Source organism: Protopterus annectens, chromosome 4.part0 (assembly GCF_019279795.1).
Source record: "Protopterus annectens isolate FY-2018-M chromosome 4.part0, PAN1.0, whole genome shotgun sequence".
Taxonomy (NCBI): domain Eukaryota; kingdom Metazoa; phylum Chordata; order Ceratodontiformes; family Protopteridae; genus Protopterus; species Protopterus annectens.
In genome coordinates, this window is record NC_056733.1 from 1756229954 (window position 1) to 1756245400 (window position 15447).

General features: G+C 43.0%; 1 protein-coding gene across 1 annotated transcript in view; it reads right to left on the reverse strand.

Annotated features, from left to right (window-relative positions):
• Window positions 1-15447, reverse strand: part of PSD2 (pleckstrin and Sec7 domain containing 2) — a 2726943-nt gene that overhangs the window by 1311949 nt on the left and 1399547 nt on the right. Inside the window, exon 8 of the mRNA XM_044069466.1 lies at window positions 12997-13086. Coding sequence (XP_043925401.1) covers window positions 12997-13086 — 90 coding nt within the window. The remainder of the gene's footprint in view (window positions 1-12996; window positions 13087-15447) is intronic.

Here is a 15447-nt window from a genome sequence, read left to right on the forward strand (position 1 = left end):
TGAGATCCCAAGCAGGAGTAGGAGCTCTACGTGGGGGTCTTATATTCTTTGCCCCTCTAAGGAATCGCTTAAACAAAGGATGAGAAAATAATGGTGGGTCACAGTTATAGTGAGCAGAAATTGCTGCAGCATGAACCTTTATAGAGGAGGAGGACAAACCTTTGTCCAATAACTCAGTAAGGTATTGAAGAGCAACACTTAAGTTAGGTTTAGAAACATCAAAGTCCTTTGCTGTACTCCAAATTAAAAATCTCCTCCATTTATCTGCGTAAACTTTCCTTGTACTAGGCCTTCTGGCCTCCAAAATAACATTCAAAACTTGTTGTGGAAGCTGAGACCCTCCAGGGTTTAAAACAGAATATGCCAGGCTGTTAGATGTAGAGAGTGAAGTTTGACATTGAGTAAATGACTGTTCTCCTGAGACAGCAGGTGTGGAATCGAAGGCAAAGGCCATGGAGGCTCCCGTACCAGACTTCTCAGTAATGGGTACCAGTGCTGTCGAGGCCAATCCGGAGCTATTAAAATCATGGTTGGCTTGTCCTGTCTGACCTTCAGGAGTACCCTTGGGAGGAGAGGCAGTGGTGGAAAGGCATACACGTGAAGATTGCTCCAATTGAATGAGAGAGCATCCATTTTCCAAGCTGTGGGATGAAACCTTTTCGTGCAAAACTTTGGCAGCTGGTAATTTAGTGGAGAAGCGAACAGATCTATGTCTGAAGTTCCCCATAACACTGTCAATTTTTGAAATACATGAGGATCCAATTTCCACTCGTGGGGATCCATAATTTGTCTGCTCAACACATCTGCTAAGGAGTTCTGTGCTCCTGGCAGAAACCTTGCCTGAAGATTTAGCTGCAAACTGAGAGCAGTCTCCCACAAAATCATTGCTTGTCTGCATAGAGGATATGAATGTGTCCCCTTGCTTGTTGATGTACCACATGACAGTTGTGTTGTCTGTTTGAATCAACACCTGCCCTGGAAGAAGTAAATCCTTGAAAGCTATCACTGCAAATTGGACTGCTAACATCTCCTTCAAGTTGATATGTAAATGTTGAAGTCTGGCAGGCCACGTGTCTTGTACCCATTTTCCATTTAGATGAGCTCCCCAAGCTTTGTCTGAGGCATCTGTCGTTAGAATCTGACTCGCCTCTGGTCGGGTCACAGAGAGTCCCTTGTTTAGGTGACATTCCTGAGCCCACCACAAAAATTCCTTTTGAATGCAAGGTATTATCTGAATGACAGTGTCCATATCTTGGCAGTGTTGTCCATACATTTTTGAGATACCATTGTAGCTTCCTCATATGCAGTTTGGCATTGGGAAGTACCAGAATACAAGATGCCATGAACCCCAAGGCTTGAAGGACTGTCCTTGCAGTCAGCCTGGACTGACGAGACAATTGATGGAAATAAAGAGAAAGATTCTTTTCTTTGTCCGGGGTCAAAAAGGCCATCTGGGATGCTGTATTCAGTCTCACACCCAGAAAGCACATGTCCTGAGAGGGTACTAGACTGGACTTATTTCGTTCACAGAATACCCTAGGCATCTTAACACTGCCATCACATACTGTAAATGATGAAGAAGTTCGTCCTTTCCTTGAGCCAGAATCAGGCAATCGTCCAAATAAGGATAGATTTGTATTCCTCTTAGCCTGAAGAAAGCTACCACTGGAGCCAGAACCTTCGTGAACACTCTGGGCGCAGTAGATAAGCCAAAGGGCAATGCAGAGAACTGATAATGAAAAGTCCCAGCCCGAAAACGCAGATACTTCCTGCAACTGGGCCTGATAGGAACATGAAGGTAAGCCTCCTTGAGATCCAGAGTCACCATCCAGTGATCTTTGCCCAGCAGAGGTAAAAGCTGCTGTAACGTCAACATTTTGAACTTGGGAATGTCCAGATATGTGTTGAGGATAGATAAGTCCAAAATGGGTCTCCACTTGCCCCCTTTCTTTGGTACTAGAAACAGGCGAGAATAAAATCCTAGGCCCACTTCTGGCAGAGGGACCGGTTGTATAGCTCCTATTTGAAGTAGAAGAGAAATTTGGTTGTGAGCCTCTAGTCTTTGCTGAGGAGGAACGTCTGGCATGCCTTTGAAAGGAGGCAAGGTATGGAAATAAAACTTGTAACCTCGGTGTATGATATCCAGTACCCATTTGTCTTGGGTAATTAAAATCCAATTTTCCTTGAAAAGTGCCAACCTTCCTCCCAAAGGTGCTGCCAGGCAAGAGGGATCTGGCAGCTGAAAAAGTAGGTCATTGGGCCTGTTTACGAAAGGACTGGCCCCTACCCTCACTCGAAGATTGTGCAGGTGAATTCCCAGTTTTAGGTCTGAAGGAACTCTGAGCTCTGCCCCTACCACGTCTAGATCTACCCCTAGACTGAGAATCATAAGAAGGATACGTCCACCCCTTAGCAGGCCAATTCCTACTAAACTTTGGAGGCTGAACTTGCAAAAAATCCTTAACAGTCTGCATAGACTTAGCCTTGTCCTCCATTTTCTTCAAGACTGATTCCACAGGTGGACCAAACAACACTTCAGACTGCAAAGGAGCATCCAAAATCCTTGTTTTAACATGGTCAGAAAAATTCTGATCCTTCAGCCAGGCGTGCCTGCGAAGAACTGAACCAGTGGCAGCCACCCTAGACGAGGCCTGCACAGCATCAAAACCACATTGTAAAGAATGCTTACCAACTTGCTCAGAGACATGCACCAAATCTTGTAATTCTTTACACTCAATGCCTTCTGCCAGAGCATCCACCTTAGATTTCAATTGAGAAAGAAGAAAGTTTTGATATTTCAACATATGAAACTGGCAATTCAAAGCCCTCATTGCTAACGTAGAAGAAGTATAGACCTTCTTTCCCCATCTATCCAAAGCTCTGGCCTCTTTATCTAGAGGAACCGGATTTTTTACAACAGAGGCCTTGACACCCTTGGGTCCCTGACTAATAGTTTCTGGGTCCGCCCTAGGACTCTTATAAAGATATTTATGAGCCTCAGGCACCCTGTAATACCTATCTGGTTTAACAGGCGCAGGAGGCAGAGAATCAGGATTGCGAAGCCTCTGAAAACACATCCTGCACAACATCCAGAACAGGTGGTATAGCTAAGGGCCTATGTTGAGGTAAAAGCAAAATTCCCTAAGCCTTTTCCGAGAATCAGAGAAGTCTTGACCTTCCCACTTAAAATGCTCCCTCATAGAGTGAAGTGTCTCTGAAAAGAAAAATCCTCTGGAGGAGAAGCAGAAGGAGTGGAATCTTCTGCATCAGAATCAGAATAAGGAGAGTACTCCTGCAAGTCTTCAGCCGAAGACTCTGAAACATCTGAAGCCTGTTCAAAACTTCCCAACTCTGGCTCCACCCTAGGCCTCTTATCAGGAGGGAGCAAAGAACCTCTAATCAGAGTAATCAAATCTTCTGCCATTTTAAGCATGTGCTTCTTAGGCACAGACCCTGCTGAACTAGGAGTGACACCAACAGAAGCTAAACCTGGCCTGCCCCTGGGAGAAGCCTTGGAAACAGAAGGAGAGGGCCTAACCACCCTGGGAAGGGAGGGGAGTACAGTAACCTGAGAAGCCCCTTCAGCCTGCACTGCCTCAAGAGAGGCCACATCCTGCAAAATTAAAGTCTCCCCCTGAGACTCTAAAGAAGTCTCCGTCGGACCCACCGGTTCCACTGAAGCCTCTAAAGAACCGGCGTCCGGAACGGACGACTCATCTTGCCTGGGTTTAACTATTTTGTCTTTGCGCTTCTTCGTGGAAGCGGGCGCCGGAGAATCCGACGGCATATTATAATTGCACCGCTTACCGAAGACCAGCCTAGCACAATCTAACCATCGCTTATATGTGCGCTTAATGAACCTAGCACAAAGCGACACCCGACTACGTCGTGCTCAGGCCCCAAACAAGGAATGCACAAAGAATAATAATCCCTATGCGGTATCTGTTTCCCACAAGAAATACAATTATTCACTTTTTCTGACATCCGGTACTACACTGAGGCAAGAAAAAAACAAAATAATCCCCAACGGGGTACTTAGCCAACTTGGATTCGGTCTGAAACTCCGAACTCGAAAAAATTCAGAACGCCGAACGGCACTTGCAACGCTGCTTCTGCATCGGACCATGCGGCAAAAAAGACTGAGGATATGACGTCGGTCATGCGCTTTTGTACCCTGACGTCCTGATGTCAGTTTTAAGCGCCTTGACCGACGTCAGCCTAATACTTTGGTATTCGGGCCGACCGAGGACAGCGGACTACCCATATGTAAGGACTGCAGCAATGTGAGATGAAGAACATCTGATAAATTAATCCCCACACAGTAAATGTTAGAAGACTTCTGAAGTCTGTGACAATGGGAATGTGATAATAAGCATCTTTCAAGTCCTGAATTACCAGAAAACTCCCTAGAGGTAAGAGAGGTAACAACTGCTGCAAATTCAGCATTTTGAACTTTGATACCTTCACAAACCGGATGAGAAAAGACAGGCCAATCACAGTGTTTCCCAATGCCATTTGTAATCTTCCTGAGTAGTTTTAGAACCCACTTGTATGAGATAACCTGATGTCAAAGTGGAAAATGGAGAACTAGGCTCTTGGAGAGCTTTGAATGAGTGGAGGGGGGAGCTGCAACAGTCATTCTGAAATAGAAGATCCTCCCATTTTCTGGAAGATACTCTGCTTTTTATTAGATCCATCATAAAATTATGTTAGCAATCAGACTGTAGAGGTAACTTGTTTTGTTTTCAGAACAAAGAACCAGAGTGTTTTGTAGTTTTTGAGAATGAGCACTGAAAAATCTTAGTGACCCCATAAATTAACTTCCCTCTTTCCTCAAACTGTTTAAGTACTTGGGTAGCAGAAGAACCAAAAAAAAAAAACTACTTAATCAAAGAAAAATGTAATATTTATGATTTAATATATTCAGAAAACCTCTGATTACATACACAAGCAAAATGTGTTATTACAGTACCAGTGGCTGCTGCCCTGGACACAGTCAGCACAATCATATACACTCTTAAAAGAAAAATTAGTTACCTGTGAAAGAGTAGTAATAACAGAATTCAGACATAACATACCTTCTGAAGATAAAACAGTGGCAAAAATATTCCTCAAATTATTGACAATCCAATAATTCGGAATTCTGAAGGCTAAAGTTGTGGAGGAATAAATTCTTTTCCCAAATCTGTCAAAAGCTTTTCCATCCTTGTCTGAAGGAAGATTAGCATTTACCAAGCTTTTGACAGAAGCTGGACTAGAAAAAGAAATAGCTGCTGGGTCTGACTTGGGATGCAAAAAAAAAAGAAGTCCCCTAGAGACCAAGTCCAATTTGTAATGAATAATAAAGGTATAAGGAGATACCCATGTTGCCGCAGCACAAATATCATCTAAAGAAGTGCTGGTATGAAAAACTGCAGATGCTGCTATTGCTCTAGCTGCAAGGGCTCTAACAGGTCCTGGTGGGTGGAGTCCTTTCCTGTTGCAGACAAAGGTGATACAGTCTCTAAGCCAATTAGCCAGAGTAACTTTAGATACAGGGCATCCTAAATTGGCTGAAGAACAGGAAGGAAACAGCTGGTCATATTTTCTGATTTCTTTTGTTCTGTGAAGATAAAAATGCAACTGCCTGCGTGCATCTAGCATGTGCAGATTGTACTCCCCTTTATTGGAAAAACTGGGAAAGAAGACTGGGATTTGTATAGTCTGATTGATATTTACCTCAGAAATAACTTTTGGTAAGAAGGAGGAGTTAGTCCAGAGGGAGCCCCTGTCCTTATGAAAAATAAGATAAAGGGATTTTCAGGATAAAGCCTATATTTCAGACATTCTTCTGGCAGATGTAATAGCTACCACAAATAAGGTCTTCTAGGACAAGAATTTCAAGTCACAAGTTGCTGAAGGCTCAAAGGGTAGACAAACAAGTGATGTGATTAAAGTACTAAATTCAAATCCCATAGTGCAGAGGGCTCCTTGAATGGAGGTCTGAGCATTAAGGTTCCTTTCAAGAAGGCTTTGCAAAGTTTATGCGACATAAGGGCTGAGCCGTTTAAACTAACACAGAAGTTAGATATTGCATCAAGGTGCACATGAACAGTGGAGGCTGCTTCGCCTACCTCAAAGAGAGAAGACAAAAAGTTTAGAACTTTATCAACAGGCACTGAATATGGGACAAGATTATAGTCTAGTGACCATTAAGTAAACTTTAGCAACTTGTTATGGTATAGTTTTCTTGGTGAAGGTTTGTGGTGGGCCAGAATGATGCATCGGACCATGGAGGTGAGAGAGGGATGCCTGGTGATCATGGGAACTGGAGAAGCCACACAGTGAGCTTGAGATGCTGCAGATTCAGATGAACCAGTCCCTCTGTGTGGGACAGGTCTGGAATTGGGTCCAGTACCTAGGGTTTCAGAAGTAGATGAGGCCAAAGGAAGGGAAACCAGATTTGCCAAGGCCAGAATGGGGCAATGAGGATTATCATGTTCTTCGACCTGTTGGCTTTCTTTAGAAACTGACATATCAGGGGAACCAGAGGGAAGGCATATAACACACCAGGGGACCAATCGTGCAGGAGAGCGTCTCTGGGTGAATCCCCAGGTAGGGGGATAAGGGCAACGTAACTGCTCCACTTGTTCAGAGGGTAGACTAAGAGGTCACAGCAAGGCTGGCCCCAAAAACAGAATATCTTGTCCACTAATGGACTGGGAGACCACTCATGAGGCATGAGGATGGATATGCTCAACTTGTCCAGAATCACGTTGGAGCTCCCCAGAATGTGCGTTGCCACTAGAAATCGGTCAGAAGAAAGTGCCCACTGCCAGACTCTGAGCACTTCTTGATAAAGAGGGTATGATCTGGTTTCCCCTTGCTTGCTGATGTACCAGACAACTGGCATATTGTCTGTTTGTAACTGCAATCATTCCCAAAGAGAGGCATATTGAAATGCCAGCAATGCTAGGAGCACTGCCCCTCATCTCTAGAATACTGATATGCAAACTGGCTTCCGGCAGTGACCAAGTGCCTTGGACCGTCTTTCCCAGATAATGCCCCCCCACCCTATATGGGATGCATCTGTGGTCACTATGGCTTGGGGATGAGGGACGACAAAGACATGGCCTGACAATATTTTGCTGGAGTGTCAGCATCTTACGTCTTTCTTGCATTGAGTGGTGATCACAATCAGATGGGGCATTGGTTGATTCAATAAGGACCACTGGGAGGCCAGAAGCCATTGAAGAATTCACATGTGACATCTGGCCAGGGTAACTAGAGTAATAGAGGCTGCCATTGACACCAGAGTCTGTAGAATGAGTCTCGCTGTTACTTTCTTGCTGCAAATGATCTGGCTGACTTGTGATCTGATCCTCTGGAGTCTTTCTAGGGGCAGAGATGCGATGCCGGTGACCATGTCGAGCACAGCTCCAATGCATTCCATTTGTTGGGAAGGTTCTAAATGGGATTTTTTTGTGGTTTATAGTGATTCCTAAGCTGCAGCAAAGGTGAAGAGTATAATCTTGTCTCTTTACAAGCTGATGCCTGTTGGGAGCAGTAAGGAGCCAGTCGGCTAGATATGGAAACACCCAGAATCCTAACAGTCTGAGGTGAGCTGCAACCACTGCTATGCATTTGGGGAACACCCTGGGGGCTGTGGTGGGACCAAAGGGCAGGGCCCTGAACTGATAGTGATTGGCTCCCAGCCAGAAGCATAGGTATCTTCTGGACTGCTTGCCCATTTTTATATGGTAATACTCATCCTGAAGATCTACTGAGCACATCCAATTGTCTTTTTCCCAGAACCAAGACCATACGAAATTTGGTATGCTGAACAGATTTGTTTAACTAACTGAGATCCAAAACTGGCCTCCAGTCCCCCATTTTCTTTGGCACTAAAAAAAATCTTGAGTAAATCTCAGAACCTCTCTGGTCTGGTGGGACTGCTTGGATGACTCTTTTGTTGAGCAGTTTTTGAATTTTTAAGACTGTGACTGGGTGGAATGTGTGGGATTGATTTTAGTCTTTTACATCAGTCTGGAGCAAGAAAAAAGTTTCCCCAACGGGGTACTTAGCTTTAATGAAGACTTCGGATCTGAAATTCGAATTTGAAAATCTCAGGAGTCGGCCGACCGGCACTTGCGAACTACTTTTGCTTCGGGCACCGCACGGCAAGAAAGACTGGAGAAAATGGTGTCAGCTGCATCTTTTATACCCCTGGCGCACTGACGTCAGGGAGGAGGCGACAGCAACAGATGCCAGACCTAGACTTTGGAACTCGGGCTGACTGCGGGTAGCCTGCCAGCAGGATAACCCAATTGTAATGACTGCAACAGTGAAACACGATGAAGATCCTCTGGTTATAATCCTCTGCACTCAGTTGTTGGCTGTTATCCTTACCCATGCAGATTGGTGCAGAGATAATCATCCCCTGACTGCCTCCAGAGGAAGGCAATTGGGCCTCCTTTCAGGAGCGCTAATAGGAGTTACCAGGGAAAGAATCCCTGGAACCCTAATTCTGCTGGCCATTTCTGGATCTTGAGCAGCTTCTTCCTTTATTACTTTCCCCCTGCTCTGGGGGAAGTCATTGCCACATCAGCTCTGGAAAGGTCCTTGGGACTTTTTAAACCATAGCGTCCCACTTTTCTGTTTCCTGGAATAAGGCTGCTGAGGAGTGGAAAACCATATGCCCAAGGCAGATAGTCTTTCCATCTTTCTCACAGCTGGCTAGAGTCTCTTAAACCTTGGGATCAAACAGGGAAGTTCCGTCAAACGGAGCATTGATGAAACAAGATAAATGGCTCCGCAAAATCACATAATCGCAACCAGGCATCTCCTGATCGCTACACCTGAACCCGCTGCTCTTGTCATCCCTTTGGCAGCATGAGCAATTAGTCTCATGGACGAGTTGGAGATAGATTCTAGGGTGGCAAGCTGAAAAGTCACTGTCTTGAACTCCTTCAGCTACCACTTCTGCAAGAATATCCGATAGCTCTCTAATCAGATCTCTCTGCAGCCTCGTAAAATGTGCCATGTAATTCAAGGACCTGAGAGCAAAGGTCGATGAAGCGTATACATGCTTCAAAATCTATCCATTGTCCTAGACTCTTTGTTAGGAGGATGAATAGCAGAACTTTCATTGGCAAGTTCCTTCTTGGTGGCTGCTGCTACCACCACGGCGTCCATAAGAATTCCTTTGGCTCAGTGCTGTTGATCCTGAGGGGCAGACAGAATATGGTCAGATCTCCTTGGGATCAGCTCGACAGAGTCAGGCAACTTTCAAGCCCACTAAGCGATCAGCGTAACAAGATCATCAGCGGGTGGAGAGATCCAAGAGGTAGAGGACCAGGCACGAAAAGCCTCTAGGTATACTGATTCCTCCGTGGAAGGCTGGAGGGTAGTGCAGCCACCCCTCTGTTTAAGAATTTCTAGGATGTCCCCGAAGGAAACGTCTTCAGGGGGTGACTTGGGAGAATCTTCCCCCTCATCGAAATCGGTATCTTCTATATAGGACTCTTTAGGGGAGTCCAAGTGCTTCCTCTTGCACTTTCTCTTCATCAGTATCTCTTCGGTGTGGTGTTCCGGAGAGGTATCTGAATATGCCAAAACCAATGTGGTCCTGAGTCGTTTGTGCCCTCTGTCCCAGGGAAGAAATTGGAGGAAGCTCCAGTCAAGGGGATAGATAAGAGATTTGGACCAACAGGGATGGCATAGACTGTTTGTCCACCATGGACAAGGCCATCTCCATGGCTTGGAAGGCAGGCCCCCCTCCCATAGCAGAATGGGAGCCCAGAACCGAAATAGACCCCTTTGGAACTGTGGTCTCATCCTGCACCAAGGAAGCTGCCTCCGAAGCTGAGGCCAGAGTCGAGCTTACATATGTCCCATGCACCCAGGGGCACTGACGACTCCAAAATGATCGAAGCTGAGCCCTGCCCCTCAGAACCGGCAATGAAACCTTGACTCCAGGAGGTCTCCTGGTCTGAGAGATCCGAAGAACTCAGGGTAGCTATTGGTGATGGAGAAGAGGCTCTGACCAGCACCGAAGCAGTCGAAACCGGGCTCCAAAAACTCAGGTGGTGTTGAAGGAAGAATAATCAGTGGTGTGGAAGATAGTAAAGTTCCAGAACTAAGACTGCTAGGAACCGAGGAAGGGGGTAATCCCCTCGCCGTAAGGAGCTGATCCATAATGTCAGATTTGGGCAAACTCTTGGTGGATCAAACTGAGGAAGCTGATGGAGATTTTGGTGGACATGTCTGGGAGGACGGGCCACAAAAGGATCTATTGTGGGTGAATATCTGGTACACTGTAAAAATATGAGTGAAGGATCTTTTGGTTCTGGGTGCTTGGCTGGAATCAAAGAGGTATCTTTAGTTGGAGTTAGCACTGAAGACTTTGGCACCGAAGAAGTCTGTGCAGAAACAGGCACCAAGGACTGAACATTTTGGCCCAATGGTTCCAAAGAAGCGGTCGGCACTGATGGAGACTTGGCAATTTTAGTTGGTAGATCCGATGAAGGTGTTGGAACCGACTGACTTATTTTCTTAGGTTTGGATGAAGAGGAAGAAGGTGATGAACTGGCTTCAGTTTTCGGACCAGATAAGGCTTCGTCAAAGTCCGACTTAAGCAAACCTTTCAAAACTAGCTTATTTTTACATTCAGTCAAAGTCCTGTGGCCAAAGTTGTGACAGATTGCACTATCCTCTTGTAGATGGACCACACCAACACAATATACACAAAGTGTCCCCATCCGAATTTGGCATCTTCCTGTCGTATTTTTGACACCTCTTGAAACCAGAAGTGCCTTTGGAGGGTATGTTGGCCATTACAAAAGGAATAGGGCCATACTACACACACACACACACACACACACACACACACACACACACACACACTCTCACATAAACAGTCGTACTAACAAGTGAGAGAGGAAAGGGCTTTTTTTTTTAAACTAAGTAAAGGCAAGTAGGGAGAAAATACCGGCTATGGTATTTAAGAATACCCAAAGGCAAAAGAGAGAAAACTACCAATGATGGTACTTGAGGAAAAAACTACCTAACTGTAGATAAAAGGAAAAACAAACACACACACATACAAGTTAAACTGTCAAAGGGAAGAACGGGTAGTACAGATATACGGATTACTAGTCAGAAAGAAGAAATTAAAAGAGTCTAACTTACAGTTTACTTGAACAATAGCTTTAGCTTGAGAGCTCAGACAGAACTTGTCTGGTACTTTGAAGCGGTAAATGAGATCTGGGATAATATGGGGAGGAGCATTATGGGTAGAGCTTAGCTCTAGAGTTTTGGAAGGCGAAAGCTGGAATAACGGCCAAGTCAGTTCCGAGGCTCTTTATCGAGCCCACAGTCAAAGATTACATGAAGATTGACAACATCAGACCAACTATTTTTATGACTGAGAAACTTTATAAAGTCTGTCTGCTTTCTTAGGGGCTGAAAGTTAACTAGCACAATGCAGGCAATAAAACATCCTCCAACATTATCAATAAAGGAGGAACAGGAGTTGGCAATGGAACATCCACTAGTAACATGTCATAATATTTCTTCAAAATGCAGGAACAACAACTTGTTCCTGAATTTTTCATTCTGGACACAGTCCCAGGAAAAGAACATTTCTGTAATGGATAGCCTGTTCTCTTAAATCAGAGCCAGGGATTTGGGCAGAAAATATACAATGTGCCCTATCTTTCCCATGTTCCTCTGACAGAGACTATTCAAAGAATAAGGAAAATGTCCTTTCCTCCACAAAATTCCATTCATTCTCTTTAGGTTTTAATGCCAGTAATAAACCTTTAGCCAAATTAATAAATTCTCCCTTATCAACAGAAAATAAACACTCTGAGGTAGATAAATGGTTAGTAGTATTTTTTTTCTTTAGCGTATTCCATAGAAGGGAGCAGGCTCAAGGTTGGTAGCTTAGAAATAGATCTCCTCATTCACTTATGTGAGGATGCAATCCCCGATGAATCTCCCCTGTCCAAAGAATGTGACTCTCCCATGCCATCTAAGGACACTTGAACAACAACAGAGGACACAGCTAACCCCCAGTCCATGGTGGTTGAAGGTGTTACACCAGTAGGATCCACAGAACAAAGTGGTCTGAGGAACAACAAATGGCCACAAACAAGAGAGCCACCCATCAGCAGCTAACATACTAACTGAACCACTGATGTAAGCAAGGGCTCCTTAACTTGTTTTGTTTTTCTTCTGATCAGTAGGAGGAGGGGGGGGACCTAGGGACTGGTATGCTGTTTCATGTTCATGCTGAGAATGAATTCTGAATCCTGGTGAAGAATGCTGTAAGGAGTCATTAAGTAGGCAAGTGTTCACTGAAGTGTATATAAGCACAAAACACACTACAAAACTGCTAAGAACCCCAGTTCTTTAAAACACAAAGTAACAACAAATTAGCATACTTTTTTCACAAAATAGCATCCCAAATGCAACTAAACAGAGCCTGCTAAAATAGTTAACAGACATGATGCTTCTAATAAAATAGTAAACAATCTTAAAATGCTGATAGTTTTAAAAAAGACTGGGTGCATTTTTTTTGTCTTAAAAGAAAATCTGTGAATGGGATTCCCCAAGAGGGACTTAAAAGCCCAGCAATGGAAGGCAGGAGCTGTCCAGTAATCCTCTGAAGCCCAGAAGGAGCATTCTTCTGGGCGGTAAGAAAGTACTGAAGTATTCTGGCTTCTGGGCTGCTGTTTTCTCCACACAAGAGCTCAAGACACATCAGCCTGTGTGCATGTGGGGGAGAGTGAAAGCTTTTGGAAGACTGCCTGACTGTTATGTCCTTGGCAGGATACAACCCATATAGGTAAGGCTAATGCAGCAGTGTTTTATGATGAACATTAAGATAATACTTATTTCTTATTCATTTGGTAAGTACTGCATATATACACATTTACAACTTGGAATCTAAAACACTTGTAGAGGACATATTTCCAGAAAGAATAGTAGGTAAAACAAATAAGTACACATTACCTTTAACAAATCCTTTGGAAAATTCTTTCCATCATTCAACCCATCCAGGTTTGTTATAAATTGCTGGCATGACATTTTCTTTCCGATGTTCTGCAAAGCAAATGAATAAAGACTAGATGTTAATGTAGCTCTAACTTAAAACACTTCCCATAATAAAAAAAAATTAAATTATCTGTTAAAAATAATCTGTAATAAACAGTTAATTACTATCAACTGACAAGATTTAAAACTAGATATATTTTCAAAAGGTTGTGAAGAGATTTTGTTTTATGATTGTGGCTGCCATATAAAACCATTTAAACTAGGGATCATTATGACTCAATGGATCAAAGCTCACTGAAATGAACTTACATATATCTACCTTTACCAAATTAATAAATAATAATAATTGATTTGAAAATACTCAAAAATAATAACTAATTCAAGCTGATAAAATAATCAGTAATTTTTATGTCTGGAGGTATGAGAGGCGTATACAGTGGAGTTATGCTTGGCAAATACATGAGAAAGGTTTTCCTTAAATTTATTTTCATGGTATAGCAAATATAGATCATCTTAATAGGAGGAACTGAACATAAACATCTTTGGACTGCAGGGAGTGAATGACAGTTTGGTCCAGAGCTGGGTAACGTATGATCAACTTGGCTGTATCTAAGGGGTTTTATTCAAAAATTTGTCGGATTTTACCTTAATGGATTTTGTAGCTATAGAAAGTACAGTTGGCTAAGTAAACTAACCATAACAGTAGATATTTGAAGGTTCACTGTGGCCTTAATTATATGGATTATATCCTGTACAGGGTACAACAGTCAGCCACCTTCCAAAGCTTCAAGGGCACCTTCCATATGCCCAAACAGTTATTTAGCTCAAGCTGAGCTGAAGAAAAAAGTGGTTTGGCCGACAAGCCTCTCAGAGCTTTCATGCCTGCAGACAGAGGGTGTCTAAAGCCTTAGAAAGATCAATGCTGGGAAAGTAAAAATATATAAAAATAATGGAGACAAAGTGGGGGTGGCTACTACAGCAGTGATCATTCAAACAAGTACCGTTATGGTAAGATTCCTTAGACAACTGAATTATGTTTACCATTGTGATCACAGCTGCTGTAGCCTTACCTATATAAGTAGATTACCACAGCTTAGAAGGACTGGGTGAAGAAAGGAAGAGAAACCATAAGCCCCAGGAGAAAGGCCTAGCAAAGTCTGACCTAGATCTGGAGCAGGAATCTAGCTTATAGTGTGTTGTAAAAGTATACACAGAGTACCAAGTTGCTGCTTCCAGAATACTTCTAGAATCCTCCCCTTTTACAAAAAGCCAGAGAAGAAGCCACGATCCTGGCAGAATGAGCATTGACCCTGCTAAGAATTACCTTACTATGGTGGGTATAATAAAAGGAAATAGAATGAGACAACCATTTGGAAATAGTCTGTGTTGCCATGTGTTGTCTTTTCTATTACCTTCAAAAGAAATGAACAACTGATCAGAGTTCCGAAAGATACTATTCTGTCAAGATAGCACTTGAGCTGTTTGACATCCAAGGTATGGAGTATCATGGTTGAGAGCTAGGCTCAAAGTAAATTTGATTACAATTTTAGGTATAAATGAAGAATTAAGTCACAAGAAATCCTATATTTGTGGAAAATTAGATAAGGTTAACTAACCATAAGAACTTGCAAATTAAACACTCTTCTTGCTGAGGTCAGATCAATTAGTATCACTATAATCCACTTTAAGAACCTCAAGTCAGCCTGATAAGCTGGTTCAAATGAAGCAACAGTTAGTTTTTTTCCCCACACAAAATCAAGATCCAAAGAAGGAGCCACCTGTTTTTCTATGAGGCTTGTTAAAAGGCACTCCTTTCAAAAAAAATTTTCACATAAGACTCCATTGAAAAGGTGAAGGGAATCCATTGACGTTTTATGGCTGCACACTGATCAACAGTTTAATTTCAGCTCTCCCTGTGTGAAAACAGAAATTGAGAAAAGGAAGCAACTGATATTATTTGGGATAAAATTCAGCTAATGGCTAGTAAGTACACTTCCTGGATGCCAGCAAAGAAGAAATTTAAAAAAATATGAAAGAAAATCAGCCAGAAAAGGTGAAGTGAAAACATTGGCTGGGAAGAATCGTGCAGCTGTTCAACAAAAAGTAGTTTAAGCTTCAGCTTTGGTGCAAGAGATGGCTTCCTGTAATTTACAGGAAAAATAAATCAGATGCACTCAGAAGTGATTAAAATAAATGAAACACTGAAAGTATATATACACTCAAATAACAAAAGGCCGGAAAAAATAGAAGATGCTTTAATTTGCTATAAAGATGAACTGATAAAACTCCAAAACTCAGAGGTCAAAATGAAGAACAGGCTGGCTGAGTATGAGGCTTCTCAAGAAGAGCTGTTTCAAAAAAAATTAGATTTAGAAGACAGCGAAAAACAGAGATTTTCTGCTGTGCCAG